General features: G+C 40.5%; 1 protein-coding gene and 1 long non-coding RNA gene across 2 annotated transcripts in view; both read left to right on the top strand.

Moving 5' to 3' along the window:
- LOC145447147 (uncharacterized) overlaps positions 1-16,414 on the top strand; it is a 286,300-nt gene that overhangs the window by 256,443 nt on the left and 13,443 nt on the right. The window lies entirely within an intron of this gene.
- LOC145447125 (uncharacterized) overlaps positions 1-16,414 on the top strand; it is a 469,805-nt gene that overhangs the window by 452,705 nt on the left and 686 nt on the right. Inside the window, exons 11-12 of the mRNA XM_080325546.1 lie at positions 6,419-6,588; positions 14,919-15,027. Of these exons, the coding sequence (XP_080181672.1) occupies positions 6,419-6,588; positions 14,919-15,027 (279 nt within the window). The remainder of the gene's footprint in view (positions 1-6,418; positions 6,589-14,918; positions 15,028-16,414) is intronic.

The raw sequence follows: 16,414 nt of genomic DNA, 5'->3' as shown, positions 1-16,414 counted from the left end.
CGTGAAATCACATCAGTCTACTGTGCGAGAAGCGCGACGAAAATTCTTGGATTTACTCAGCTTTCATGAAAATTAAATGTTGATACTCCGTGAAAACAGCCCTGAAATTCATCAGGCTATCTTTCAGATTAGAGGATCAAACTAGTAGGGATGGTGTGAACCTCTGAAAGGTTCAGGTTCGTGTGAACGCGAACCTTTTTGAAAGGTTCTGTGTGAACGCGAACGTGAACCTCATGACGTCATATTGCTAATCTCAACCCAATATTTAAATGAAGTGATAGCCTATGTTAATGTACACTGTACAGTGTACAGTACACGATTCCTGGCGACGACTCGGGCCACAAATGCCGCAATGCTGAAGTACATATTGAAGTTTTAAACGTCGCTAAATGTATCAACTGAGGCAATCAAATTAACCCCATAAATCAATATCTTCCGTCGCTTTGCCAACAATTTCGACGAGGACTTGCAAGGGAATATAAGCTTACGCCTTAACGGTCTATAGGCCAGACCGGAAAATATATTCGGCGTCTGAGTATTGCTGGATATTGAGCAGAGTGTAAAGCAGGTTTCTATACTTGCTACCGATATTACCCCATTAACAAGTTATACAACAGTAGCCAACACCCCAATCGCACAGATTTGGTTTTTACGATACAGTAAACATATAAAGTCAAGATTGACCCACCCGTATACGCCTGCTAGATTTTTACATCAGAAAACGATATCAATTGAATAATCATCATTCACTGACTACATGTAGTGTATTTCGCTCTTGATGTTATGTGATTGCCGGTCAAGCTCACAGCAGAGAGTCACTAAATATTCACAAACGGAAAGCTGGTTATTTCGCGCTAACTTTTGTATCAAAGCAAGTAAAATCTTTTAGATTGTGTAGGTGCATGATCGTTTAGTAATGATTGTTTATGCTGCCGGCGTCATGCGTAGAGTGTTCTGCAGTTGAAATGCAATAAATTTGAACCAAACAAGTTATAATGAAGTAAAATTTGTAATATATATGAAAAAGGTTCACAGTGCAGAACCTACCAAGGTTCTGTTGTGAACGCGAACCTCAAAATTTCCGAGGTTCACACACAGAACGCGAACGTGAACCTCACGTTCACACCATCCCTACAAACTAGTTCTACTTGACCAACTGAAAATAGAGGAAAGTAAGTAAGTCGATCAAAAATTATTACGAAGTAAAAGTTGCAGGAAATTAGATCTACTTGAGCAAGTACCCAATTAGAGGAAAACTACTTGAGTACTTCAAAAAAGTGGAAGTACTTCGTTTGGACTAGGGTTGCCATACGTCCGGAATTTCTCGGACATGTCCGGAATTTCACTGTTCAAACTAGTGTCCGGAAGGAATTTCTAAAATACGCCAAATGTCCGGACTTTTCAAGACTTGACGTAGGCTCATATCTTTTTCATAAATCACCATTTAAAAAAATTGGGGGGGGGGGGAATATTTATGCTGATGCATGATATTTTTCCTCGCGCTGCGTGCGATTTATTATCACATTTATTTATTTTAATATGGAGACTACCACCTTTGCAAAAACTGCAATAAAATGTAACTAAAAACAATCTTCATTTACTGGAATAAGCCTAATTGTAATCGCAATTATAGGAGAACGGTATATTGCTAGAGATCGTTAAGGCCGCCTAAATGCTTTATTCAAAGATAGTGGCTCCAAACGGGAAGGGGGGTTCGTTTGCCTTTATTCTGGGGTTTACGAATATGTTGAACGTAATCAGCTTCCAAAATAGCCCGTGAGTAAGTCTGGGCAAAGGTGCTGACTTCTTTTAGTAATCAGCTCGTCAAATGTTGATCTGGGTCATGTAACATTTTCAAATTGGAGATGGAGTCGCGACTAGGGATGGTGTGAACGCGAGGTTCACGTTCGCGTTCTGTGTGTGAACCTCAGCAATTTGGAGGTTCACGATCACAAACGAACCTTGGTAGGTTCTGCACTGTGAACCTTTTTTTATATATTACATTTTTCACTTCATTACAACATCTTTGGTTGAAATTTATTGCATTTCAACTGCGCGGGCCACTCTATGCATGGCGTTGGCAGCATAAAAAGATCAACATTAAACGACCATACACCTTGGCAATCTCAAAAATCTTACTTGCTTTGTTACAAAAGTTTGCTTGAAATATCCAGCTTTCCGTTTGTGAATATTTAGTGACTCTCTGTTGTGAGCTTGACTCGAAATCACACAACATCAAGACCAAATACACTATAGTCAGCGAATGATGCTAATTCAACCAATCAAGAAACTTGATACCGTTATCCGATATAAAAATAAATCCAGCAGGCGTACGGTGTCATTCTTCATATGTTCATTGTATCATAAAAAAAAAAAAAATCCGTGCGGCTGAGGTGTTGGCTACTGCTGTATAACTTGTTATTGGGGTAATATCAGTAGCAACTATAGAAACCAGTTTTACACTCTGCTCAATATCAATGTAGCAATACTCATGCGCCGAATACATTGCCCGGTCTGGCGTTGACCGTTAAGGCGTAAGCTTATATTCCATTGCAAGTCCTCGTCGAAATTGTTGGCAAAGCGACGGAAGATATTGGTTTTATGGGATTATTATATCATTTGATTGCCCTGGTTGATACATTTGGCGAAGTGTAAAACGTCAAAATGGAATGCAGCATTGTGGCATTATGTGGCCCGAGTCGTCGTTAGGTATCGTGTACACATCAATATAGTCTATCACGTTACTGATATATAGGGTTGGAATTAGCAATATGACGTCACGTGACGTCATGAGGTTCACACCATCCCTAGTCGCGACCATAAAAGTTTGGAAACCACTGGATTTTTTTTATAAAGCTCTGTGGTGCGCACCGGCAAGTGACATAGATACTCTAAAGTGTGGGCTCAAAATCATTGTTTATTTGGGCGGGAGGGGGCTGAAAACATGTGCTATCGGTCCCGATTACATAACACACAGCCACATACTCCTGAACCGGATCGTGACCACCTCTGGTCTATGAGCAAAGCTTTGCTAGTGCGACGTGATTAGTGTGACGTTTTGAAATCCACTAGTCGGCGCTAAATAGTGTATGGAATTTGGGTTGCTGACATATGGTAACCCCACTCTGGACCTAACAGTATTTAAAGTAAACGTTTATTGCGTTACGAGCACCAATTCCATTATCACGTCCTGAACGACAATACAGTGCTGTATTTCGGATACATGGATGAGTGGAGTTGAACCACAGTAGCTGAAGGCCAATTATCTTAATTGGCGTGGCAAAATTTAGAATGTGTCTGAAATGCTGACTTGCACAGTGCACACTGAGTACATCCGCTGAAGAAAATTCTAAAGCAGGCAAAGCAGTAGGAAAATAGCGCAAAAATAAGTCGACACAGACACTATGTGATTAGCAGCCCTAGCTTAGAGCATTGCTTCTCAACCTTTTTGTCTTCCCGCACCTTTTTTGGACCGCTACGGACCACCGCGGATCCCCGCGGATCCCCTCAAGTTTTTGTTCAAAATTAGCTAAATTATCGTGCAACCATAATCTGTCCCATTCAAATATTAGACTAAGCTACTGATGAACAGCCACAAAATGACTTTTATTGAAAATAACATCACACTATATGTAGAAATTGGGTAGACTTCTATTATTTCGAAGCGAATGTTGCAACAGTATTTATTGTCTTGAAAATCCGCGTCTTCGATTTGATATGAACGAGTGCCTAAAATCCATTTCCACAAGAAAAAGGCGGTGGCGAATGTAACATTGACGCGTAACGCTTCCGACGACTGCTTTTGGTCTGAAATGAGAAAAAATGAAAAAATCACGTGCAGTATAGTCGTTTCTATATAGCATCTCATCTTGAAGTTATAAAATATAGATTTCGTGGCGAGGTTTCAATTCCTTCATTGGGAGGGATTGGGAAACAATTTCAGGAATTTCTATTTCAAACGACGGTTACTAATTTGCTGAGACTGAAAACTCCAAATCCAAAATGCTATGTCCAACATTTCATTTTCTTACAAACCCCAGCAACACATCACTAAACAGCAACTTGTTTGCATCGGCTGGCTATTTGTAACTTGACAACTAAAATGAGTTTGCACACTTTCACAGTCTGATATTTCACCCCAGATAACCATTTTAATGACGAGAGTCATAAAGTTTCAGCAATTATTGAGCGAAACTGTCTCATGCTTTTCCTGATTAAAAAAGATAAAAATTGGGTTATCAATCACTTTACATACTTAAAGGTTTCGCGGACCGCATGAAATTGTTTCGCAGGCTTAGAGATAACCAAAGATGAAAAAAGAGATGGCCAAATATAGCCTAGTCATCTAGTCAATTCTTGACTCTTTCATTCAGTGCAATTCCATTCCAATATACAATGGATAGGCAAAGCATTACTGATGTGACGGTATATTGACGGACAATGTAGTCATACCTCATTTTAAAACGCGCTAGTCGGTGCTAAAGACTGTCCGGATTAATGAAACAATTAGAGTCGATCAATTTATTTTTCATATTCAGAGCATGAGTACTTTTGCCCATAACGGATGATCACGAGTTCGTGAAATTGTTCACAGGAAATATCATTGAAATTATACGAAACCGTCAAGATGCTCTAAACCAGTGGTTCTCAAACTGCGGGCGTGAAAGCATTTGAAGGGGGCACGAAGCCATCTGAGAGAATGATTTTCCTGAACTTGAAATGAGTTTAATATGTGCGAAAAAAAACGTTTCAACAACGGCAATTACCCTAAATATGCCACTATTTTAAAGGTTATTATTGCATCGTATCATCCATAAACCGATGCTAGAGACTTTGACCGATACCGATCGCCGACCATATGAGATCTCTGAATTGAGATTAACTGTGTAAATCGTGCAACAAGTTAGCTGATGCTATTACGATTAAAGATCTGATTAGAGTGCGCAGACCGGCCCAAAGGTATGGATAATAAGATACTTCTTTGTAAGGCCATGTCATGTGCCATGCATAATATGCACTTTAAGAAACAAAGATTTGGATCGAAGTGGCTTACAACTTCGGAGTAGCCGCTCTGTGTATAGGCTACTCAGTTTTGACACATTTTGCGGAATGTCATTCTTAGGAAGCGCATTTTCACGCAACCCAAAAGTACTCAATTGAATTATTCTCCTGCCGAACACCCAGGACCCGTAGATAAAAATTGTTTGTCCTGTGAAAAAGTTTACAGTTTTATGGGCGCGCGGTCCGCGCAATAGGTTTTTGATTTACGTGTTAGCTATGCCCAAGTGGGGTGATGGTAGGGATTAGACATCAAGATCGCAAAAATACTTATAATGTGCTACGAGGCAGTCAAGTACAGTGAACTTTGACCTCCAGATCATGGTTATTGCTCCGTGTATATAGTCCGGATTTAATATTTGAGAATTCCTTCAGCAGTCAAAATCTACCATGCAGTCACACTATGCATTGGGATTGCAAACATTCGATGTGTGTGTTTTTTTTTTAAATATTTTTGATATGGCGATAAAGGGGGAGCGCAAATTCTTTCACTGTCATCAAGGAGAGCGTGTCTAAAAAAGTTTGAGAAGCACTGCTATAAACTGATCGGACTATAATATGTCTGTTAAGTTCGAACATGCGCTAGAAAAACTGCGACATTTCGTCGAATATAAACTAGTATGGCAATTTGTTGGAAAACCATTTTCAAACCAGCGTTTGCAAGTTTCTTAACTACGTTTTTTTCATGAAATTAACGTTCAACTGAAAGTCTTGTTGTAATTGTGAGCAACTAATTTGATATTTGAAAAAAAAAAGACATTTTGGCATTATTGAGCGTCCTCGAAGGAGATAGCGTGGTGGAGAGCGTCGGGGCCATCCAAGCAGGTCGCTCGGGTTCGATCCCCGCCGTCGGAGGTTATTCTGGGCTCCTAGTCCCCTGTGTCGTTGTTCTTACGGCGACAAAAACAAGCCTAGAAAAAAGACCCGATAAAGGAAAAGAGCAAGCAATAGCTTCTAAATAGGACCCACGAAAAAAGAATAACATCGAATAAGACTGTGGCATCGGGCACTATAGTTCGAGGTTGATGCCAGTTCAAGAGACCGGAACTGATTGGCCGCTCGGCATCCCCCTATCTGCTCATTTCATCGCATTATACCGCATTGTACATTGTGTGTGTGTCTTGAGCAGATGAAAATATAATCTGTCGATTGGTTGATTGATTGAAGGGAACAAATCCTACTTATGAATACATATGATAAACGTAATATTTGCCGTCTTGTCAACATCGTTGACCGAGATATTCGGAAATTAAATTGTGCGTAATCAGACCTGAAAAGGAGCTCAATTTACTTGCAGTACTTCCCTTTATTTTTTATCTGGTCCCGACGATTTATTACCGTTTTTGCGTTATCCTTATAGGTCCTGCGCCGTGGACCGCAACGGGTTATGCCATCGAACCACTGCAGAATGGACCATGCTGGCTTCTCCGCATTCCCGTGCACGATAAAGTCGTGCAAGTTAATATTACCGGATCGTCGACAAACGAAATATTGAAGGAATATGAGCTGGACGGATCTGATTTGTGGAAGGTATAAATGAGTGTTGGGATGACTCGAGTCATGACTTGACTCGAGTCAGACTCGAGTCACCTTTTTGGTATGACTTGACTTGACTCGAGTCACTTTGCTAAAATGACTTGACTTGACTTGACTCGGCGTATCAAAAATGTGGATTGACTCGTGACTCGGAGCAAAATTCACGAGTCAATTTCAAGTCATCAAGTAATCAGTGTCGATAAAAATCACTGTATCTTGTGTCTGTTCGGTTTGTTCACGAAACGCTGGTGTAACCCGCGAGAGCGACCAATCATTCAATGATCGTGCGTTTTACTGAGCCTCCATTGTTCTCTCACTCTAACAAATATATTGACCGCAAACAAAGTCGAAGCTTACAACTCAACTTTGTCGTAAACTAGTATTATAAAGTAATATAATAGCAAAATGTATATTTCTCTTCTCTGTTCTTACCTTAACCAAACCCCTTCTTTTATTGAAATTGAATTCGAATATAGTTTACATATAGTCCTCACCAATGTTCCCTCTAATTTTTGACCAATCTGCGCACAGTCACCAACTCACTGCGCAGACCCTTGGACAACAATGCGTAACGACTAAAAAAAAGGTCACCACTTCGGATTTTTTGTGCGCAACTTAGATTTTCTGTGCGCAGAGACAGTGTCAGCACTGCGCATTTGCGCACGTGCGCGGCTTAGGGGGAACATTGGTCCTCACCAATTGGCGCAGGCTCGAATTGTGTCATATCAATTTGTAAATGGGTAATGTATTGCATATCCTATCAAATCGTTTCTCAATTCTTTATTTTGGATGGTAATTATGAACTGAGGCTATGCAATTACTTACGTAGTTTAGCAGTTCTACGTAGCCTATATGTGAGCGATAGAGCGCCTTCTTTCGTGTATATTTAACACTATATTCGTTCATCGGTTCGAAATCAATGACCAATCAACCTGTATTTTAGACAGCTAGCAAAATGCAATGACGTTATCATGCTTCATACTTGGAAAGGCAACTTGACTTGAATTGTGGCTTGACTCGTGACTTGACTTGACTTGACTCGACTTGACTCGAGTCACCTCCAAAAGCCGAGTGACTTGACTTGACTCGAGTCACCTTTGAAAATCGATTGACTTGACTTGACTCGAGTCAAAATGTGCAATGACTCGAAATGACTCGTGACTCGAAGGTAGTGACTTGATCCCAACACTGGATGGTTGGCCTCATCATCATGTCATCATTTTTTTTTTCAAATCAATACACCACAAGATTGCGACATAATGAAAAGATACGAGTGGCCGGAACGACTTGGGTTAGTCTTTTAATCAGATACCGAACTTGGCCTACATTATGTAGATAAGAGGCATGTACACAGGATTGAGGAAAAGACAACACGAAAGAAAGCGACGAGAATGAATGCAGGATTTTTATGTCGGTAGGCGAGGTCGATGTGTCAGATTTTGGCTCGATACTCTCAAGGGCTGACTGGTATTGACTTAGCAAAGTTGCTGGTATTTCGACTTGAATGTGGACATGCTCGGCGATTATCGGTTAAACTGCAAGATGCTGCTCCACACTTCTGGTCCGGCATTTTTGATGCAGCCATGAGCGTTGTTAAGCTGTACTCCGCTCTGATCATATGGCATTTGTTCCTCGAGGACGCCGGTGTGTGCGAGATGAAGTAATCGTTAAAAAATAGTGGGGCAGTGACCGAAATAAAACTGATACATGAAATTGGCAATTTTTTTGCGTTCTCATATTTTATGTTTAGAACACCAAATCTTTTTAGTTGCAATTTATCAGTTGCACATTCAGGCCCCTTTGGGAACTTGGCAATGATACGGAGAATCCGCTGCTGTAGTTTTTGCAGTGGGTCAATCGTATCCTGTCACATCATTTGTAAATAAACCGAGTAGTGACAGGCATTCAATATTCACCATCACTACTCTAGAATGGCGCGACATAAATGCAAGTGAATGCTATTCAACATGATATGCGTTCAAAATCATACATGACTAGGGCCCACATATAGCTTACATTTATTTTGACGCTCCACCTCAATGCTGAGATTTGTCAATTTGCCAGGCGTCGAGTCCTGTATTGTTTTCTGGCCTGTTTCTGCTTAAGACAGTGGTTCTCAAACTTGAGGCGTGAGATCATCTGAAGGGGGGCGCGAAGCTGCGTTAAACTGATTTCTTTTCGCGCCTCGCGCGCTTCGCCTCCAATTCATAGTTATTGCTCTGTGTATAGCCCGACTTTCATATTTCATATTTCTCTCATCAACAGTAATAACCGCCCTTGCCATCAAACTATCCTTTAGGATTACCTGCATTGTGGTTGCATTCTGTGACATGACGATAAGGAGGCCGCGAAATTTGCCACAATCATAAAGGGGGGCGTGTCTAAAAAAGATTGAGAACCACTGGCTTATGGCGACAAAGAGCCTTACAAACTTCGCGTATCGATCAGTATTATATTAAACTCGATACAATCAATGTACCCTAATTGCAGAAAAATCGAATCCTATATCTAGTTACACAGTTGTAGCCAAAGAAGTAGGCTAGTTGAAACTGAAGCTGAATTTGTGAACCACGGACCAAAGAATGTCTTGAGCCTGGACTACTTAATCATGCTGCGTTATTACGGCCAAACCATCAATTCGGTTCAAGTGATATCAAAGCCTGGGTGTTAACTGCTAAAGCCACGCCAATGTTGAGGATCCCAATCTCTCAATATTGCATATGCCAACTATTTCTTTTCTGCGAGTCCACAATATTTATCCAATTACGGCACAATTATACAACGTTTGAAAATTGAAAATTGAAACTTCAGTGGCAATTGTCACAGAAAGCAATGAAACAACACCCAATACAATTAACGCTCCCTAATTGCTAGTCACAGAGGTGAATTCGGGATGTGTACACCGGGCTCGTACCAGATGGTATGGACTTCGAACTCTTACCCCTTGTTTTTATTAACGTCCTTAAAATGCGGTGCGGGGCAGACCTAAGCAATTTTCGAAAAGGAGCGCTGCAGGAAAAAAGGTTAAGAACCGCAGGTTTAAAATATGTTTAATCAAAGAGTTTTAAAAACACCTCTCGTTTAAAATGCCGCCCATGTATGGAGCTTTACTCGAATAGTTTGTTTGTTTGTGGTATTCACGGTGTGTGTCGACTACAAAAGTCATTTACACCTGGCTGATATTTTTCATGTTTCATCCGTATCTGCCGGCTTGTAGCACGACCCACCTCTAGGCTTATTGTAGGACACCGCGCATACGGAACACATCACATCATCTGAGTCGCGAAAATTGGCGTGCATTCAACTTTGAGTATCGGTCGATACTTAGCTGAGTAGAGATTCGCATTTGAGCTGTACTTGGAAAAATTAGTCGAAATCAAAACTAGGAAAAAGAGTTGTCTTTATCATGAATACGTTGCCTACTTGTCGCACATCTGAACAAAATATCTTCATTATGTTTCTGTGAAACAACTTTCGGTAGGTTCGTGGGAATGAAATCTTTCTTCTCGACAAAAATGGGGGTTGTGCTGAAAAAGATTGAAAAGTACTTTTATAGACTAATATACTTATTTACGGTGTCGAACGGACGACGTAACAAGGGCAACAGAAAAAGGGGTGGTACCGCTATTGGTACTTTTCTTCTACTTAAGTACTGACGATGACTACTTTGACCACCTCTGTGAATTACAGTCATAAAAATCGACTCATTTTCTATAACACTGTTCCATATCTCCACATATGCGACCTTCTTCGCTAGAGATTGAACAACATTATTGTATTGCTGCGGCCCTCGACGTCTACTTAATTGCTAGATTACCCTGCGACAACTTTTGAGCTCCTTGGTCAAATTATTATCACCATATTACCAGCAATTCCTGTACAATACTCTTGGAAGAGAACTGTCGAATGGTGTCGTGCTTTGACATCCCCACTTTGCCTGCTCCCCCATTCATGTATCATATAACTGCCATAGAAAGATTTGCGAATAATACAGCGTATATGGGTTGGTATAGATCAGTGGTTCTCGAACTTTTTAAAAAATTCACGAAACGGAGTCTTCGCAATTTTTAAAAGACTCACGTTCCCTTACAGGCTTACAAAATAAACAAAACAGATCGTTTGATTTTATGGTGTCAATGTGACAGGTAAGGTTGCATTTAAAACAAAACTATATTTAAAACAAACATGTTTAAAACAAGGCCCTAATTTAAAACATGTTTTTTTTTAACCATGACGTCACAAATATTCAATTGTGACGTCATAATTGATTGACAATTACAATTGAAAAAATAGGGTCAATATAGCTCCTTTGACGAAATATCTGTACCATAAATGCTGAACAGACTATTTTGAGGGCTCCAACCATTCAAATTCGATATATGTCGGTTATATCGGGTGGTAATTGTCCGTAGGCTCATACAACATGTTTTTGGGAAAGTATTTGCACAATTATGAAATAATTTTACAATTAAAAAAAAAATTGTTTTCTCTAAAAGGCCTTTGGTGTTTTAAAATACCGTTTGTTTTAAATGCAACCCTAGTGACAGGTATAGTAGATTTTACGCGACCAGCTCGGCAATGTTTGGTTGGGTTTTTGAGAACGCAACTCCAATATCGTGAATCATATTCAACCGGTTTTTATTCACAATCAACTCACGAAAACAGTGCCTTTGCCTCGTAGGGCGATCAGCCTAATCTCTGGGGGGTGAATCCTTCCGACCTATCTTACCCCTACGTTTAATTTCATTACTATCATTTGTATACCAGACCAACAAACGGAATTACGCGATTCGTGACCGAACCAAAATAGCTAACGGCAGACGCAAGACCTATTAATTTGCTTCTATCGGCTTAGTAAGCAACAACCAGTGTTATGAAAATCAGTATGCAGTTGTTTTCTTGTCGCGTGAAGCGCGAAGGCCTTTTCAATTCACATTTTTACACAGGGAACATCAATTTCCTCCGCGGGCCGCATTTGTACCGCGAGTGGCTTAAATTGGGACTATTCGATGCTTCGACATATCAATATCGAAGGTTACAGCAAACATCCGGTGATGATTTTGGGCCACGGCTTTATCAGCAGTGATCTTTTTGACAGCGCACTTCTCGTGAAGTCGTATGTTGGCCAGACATTGATATTAGGTATATGGTGTGAACGTGAGGTTCACGTTCCCGTTCTGTGTGTGGACCTCCGAAATTTATAGGTTAACGTTCACAAACGAACCTGGGTAGGTTCTGCACTGTGAACGACTTTCACATATTACCATTTTTCATGTCATTATAGCATCATTAGTTGAAATTCTTCGCATTTCAACTTCGGCACACTTTATGCATAGCACTGGTAGCATAGAAAAAAAAACACTAAACGAGAATACATCTTGCCAATCTCAAATATTTTACTTGCTCTTTTTACAAAAGTTTGCTCGGAATATTCAGCTTTCCTTGTGTGGATATTTAGTGACTCTCTACTGGGCTGGACCCGCAATAACACAACATCAAGAACGGAATACAGTAGCCTACATGTGGGAAGTCAGCGAATTATGCTTATTCAAACAATCAGTGAAATTGATGTAAACGATACAATGTTATCTAATGGCGTACGGGATCCAACTTGATTTGATATGTTTATTATATCATAAAAACCAAATACATGCGATTGGGTTGCTGGCTACTACATAACTTGTTAATGGGGCAATATCGGTAGCAAGTATGAAAATCCGTTTTACCCTCTGCATAATATGAATGTGGCAATAGTCAGACGCCTAATACATTGTCCGGTCTGGCCTGAACCGTTGAGGCACAAGCTTGTATTCCCTTGCAAGTCCTCGTAGAAATTGTTGGCAAAGCGACGAAAAAATTGATTTTATTATAGCATTTGATTGCTCCAGTTGATACATTTGGTGACGTTTTAAACGCCAGCATGTACTTCATTAAGCATTGTGGCTTATGAGGCCTGAGACGTCGCTAGCTATCGTGAACATTTATGTATCACTTCACTGAAATGAAGCATTTGAATTGGCAATATGACGTCATGTGGCGTCATAAGGTTCACGTTCGCGTTCACACGAACCTAAACCTTTTAGGGGTTCCCACCATTCCTAATTGATATATTTCGTGTCCTGGTGCGGAAATCATCACAGCCGAAATGCCAATGATGTACCCGCACGTTTCCCGCCCCTAGAATATATAGTATTTCAATGCCATCAAGCGATGCTGTCATAATTGAGAATACAGGTAGACTTATTTCTGTAAAATTGTGAGTGCGTTGTTTTGGGTGGGTATTCATAGGCTCAATAAGATCATGAAATACAGTGACATTTAAAGGTGAATAATTTGCACCAAAGTACTCTAATATGTGTTGATAAACGATATGCAATATCGGGCTGTCATCGAGTTTGGTTTGAAAATAAGTTGCCTGAAATTCTTTATAATCCAAAAATTTGTTTTTTCTGAATCGATTGAATTTTTGGGACGTGCTCCGCGGTCCTGAATAATTCTCTTGCGGACCCTAAAAGGACCACGGGCCCCAGTTTGAGAACCACTGGTAGATATTGTTACTGAATAATAGACTATAAAGGAGATATGGAATGAGATGATTTTCTCGTCCAATAGCTAAGTACTGTTCACAAGTTAAATATTGGCTACCATAGCGACTATTCCTAACAGTTTTTTACTATACAGCCCTTCTTTGTGCTATATATCAGTGGTTCTCAACCTTTTTCACCTCGCGGACCGGTAAAATTTGGAAAAATACTTCACGGACCGGTGGCTTTCAAAATTTGAAATCAACCGAAAAGTTAAAGTATGCTGCCGTTTTTTTGCAAGTATATGGTGCTATAGAGTGACATTTTGAGGGGTTTGACCGAAATTGATGATGTTCATGATGGCATCCATGTGATTTTACGGTAGTGAGTCGGCTGAGTCGAAGTAAAATTGCCTTGCCCAGATACACGTGCGATCGTCGAGAGTCTTTTACAGTCTTTCGCGCCGTAGGCCATGGATGTAACCGACCACGCCAACTGGAATAATATTCTTCTCTTCGACAATATCGAGAGAAGAAGTGTTTCGGAGTCGAACCAAGCACCTTGTCGTGCTACCTTGCTCAATGCTTATTGCCAACAACACCAGACGTAGGCAACTCCTGCTAACAGATACAATGCGCCGCACGAAAACACCTGACCACAGCTATACCTGGCCATCCACAAAACCGGAGCCGCAAAACCACTTCGTCACCCAACCCCTCAAAAAGGATTGGTCTTATTCCTCCTACAGTTAGATGGATTTTTTCACAAGTACCGCGAACACATCCATTCTACTCCGTGTATGCAGAGAGTATATGAAGCCTAATCGCGCGAAGTGCGGAAATTTTTTATAATTCATGACCAAATCGGTCAATAATATTAGTAATTGCGTATATGTTGCCCAAATTTTTTTTAATCTTTTCAGAATTATCATATTTTCCTGTAGAGCTGAGTAAGGCGTTGTCTTGGAAAATTCAGGACACGTCATCAATATTAAACATATTCGGCGGGCGTGTTGGAATAATTACTTTGTTGTATGTCATTATTTCATGACGCACTGTCTGTTATACATAGTGAATAGATATTGGTATCGCCCAAGCGCACTAAACTAGAATACGCACACAATTCCAAGTATTTCTTCACTGGAAAATAACTGTACTCTGTGAGATGGTATTTGTCTTGTTGGGTACAGATTGTCAGGACGGCGAGATTCTGCGCCAGCCATTTAGGTGCCTATGGACAATGTGACACATATATATCGAAGTTTTCGGTCAACAAAGGGCAGGCCTTTTCGACCAAGGTGTTCTCTCTGCCGAATCTTTGGCACACTTTTCGGAGTCCTAGGTTCGCCTAAACTTCATTATGTGTTGGTGCGTCGCAGCGCGGCAATGGCTGACGCTGGAATGCCTATTCCTATATATCATGCGTGTTTCTTGGGGGAAGGGCACCCAATAATCAAGGCATTTAGTGAGACTAAATCGGGAGAAGCGCGGATTTTTTTTTTTTTAAAGTTGGATGAAGTTTCAAAGAAATACTTTATAATTTATGTTCATTCACGAAATCACTTTGGGCCTCCTTCAATAAGGGGTTTGGGTGCGGTAGTTACGGTTCTGCACGAAATGAATAAATCGAAAACGAATGATCATGCAAACTGCGCGGTTTGGTGAGTTAGCTCGTACCTTTCGCATCTTGTAATCAAGGTATAAAATTGTAAAATACCTGGCGGACCGGCACGAAGGTCGTCGCGGACCGAAGGTTGAAAACCACTGCTCTATATTACTTCCAATATTTAATCTATCTCAGATGCCCGTATGCAACATAACTGAAGAGGAATCAGTGAACATCACTCTGACGTACAGAAACAACGACATGTCGACAGAAGTAGCGGTAGGGAACTTGAATATCACCTCACGTAAGTTAAATCACAGTTGGGACATTCGAATTTTAATTCTATTATCAGGGACATCTAGATATCCCTGTCTTCAGGAAATGATTGATATCGATTAAAAAATTTCAAAATATCTTAGTAACTGGTTCTCGATATTTTACATGGTCAATGAACATGTCCTACGTGGCACCACACTAACACTCCGCTGTTTAACTGCGTCGCAATGTTAAATCCCTCACTTTCATGACTCTCGCTAATTTAATACTTGCCATTTTTGATGCCTCGCTATTTTGGAATCGCTTTTTCGCCACTTGCTGTTTTGACACTGGCTATTTTCCCTAGATCTCATATAGGATCTGTTACTATATCATAATACATCATTAACTTTATGACATATCATAAGCTTGTGACTACATAGGTTTGTAACGTATAGGTGCTAGTACTGCATTTTCAATTACGAAATCTGCGTCGGTCAGACTAGAAATCTGATCTCAGTCTATTATGCTTGCAGGGGTCTCAAACTCAAATGTGCTCGCGGGCCAATTTCCTAATTCTTGATGACGCCGCGGGCCGCAGCATCAGTGATAGGGCTTGGCTATTCAATGTTTTCCCAAGTAGGCCTTATCTGACGGGACCTTGCAGACTGGCATTCCACGCACATCCTGAACATGTGATGTACTGTATCGTAGTATCCACGCCTTGCAAAAAAAAACACATTTTTAAAAATCTGGATAAAATTGTTGCTGCACTTGGCATAACTTGTCATAGAAATGAGATACAGACAAAATGCTGCAAGTGGAAAATGCATCATGACATCAAGTAGTACGTGAAAAACATATGATGTATCACTCACTTTGCACCCACATGATAGTACAGCACGGACTCTCGACGCTACTTGCAACATGTGCTTCCAATCAAGACCGGTTTCAGTAGCTTCCACGTCCTGGACGATTGCATTTGGATCCCACACAGACGCTGCTGCGAACAATCCTGTTCTCAATCCGAGCGAAGTAAAACGGAGCAAAAATTCGGTCGTTGTCGTTCCATGTTCAGTTGGTCAAATTCGATAGTTATACGCTACCAGTACTTCTGTGCGAACGCCTTCTGATCTAATGGGGAATTAATGTTTGTAGATGTATATTGTTGAATAGACAATCCGCAAGAACGATATAACGAAGATGGTGCCGGTTGTGCCTCATCCTTATTGATGAAAAATGAGAGTATTTTTGTAGTACACACGATATGGTACTGCATCTGCAACAAATGTGAGTGACACATCATATGTTTTCCACACGCTACTTAATTGAAGGAAACCACGACATATTAAGACTGCAGTGCTTCTTTATTGAAAAATTTCACGTTGCCTTATTGCCTAGATTGATGTCACTTCATGATAAGGTGATTATTTTTA

Source organism: Botryllus schlosseri, chromosome 9 (assembly GCF_051294905.1).
Source record: "Botryllus schlosseri isolate E-star chromosome 9, Bs_hap1, whole genome shotgun sequence".
Classification (NCBI taxonomy): domain Eukaryota; kingdom Metazoa; phylum Chordata; class Ascidiacea; order Stolidobranchia; family Styelidae; genus Botryllus; species Botryllus schlosseri.
This window is presented reverse-complemented; position numbering and strand designations above follow the sequence as displayed.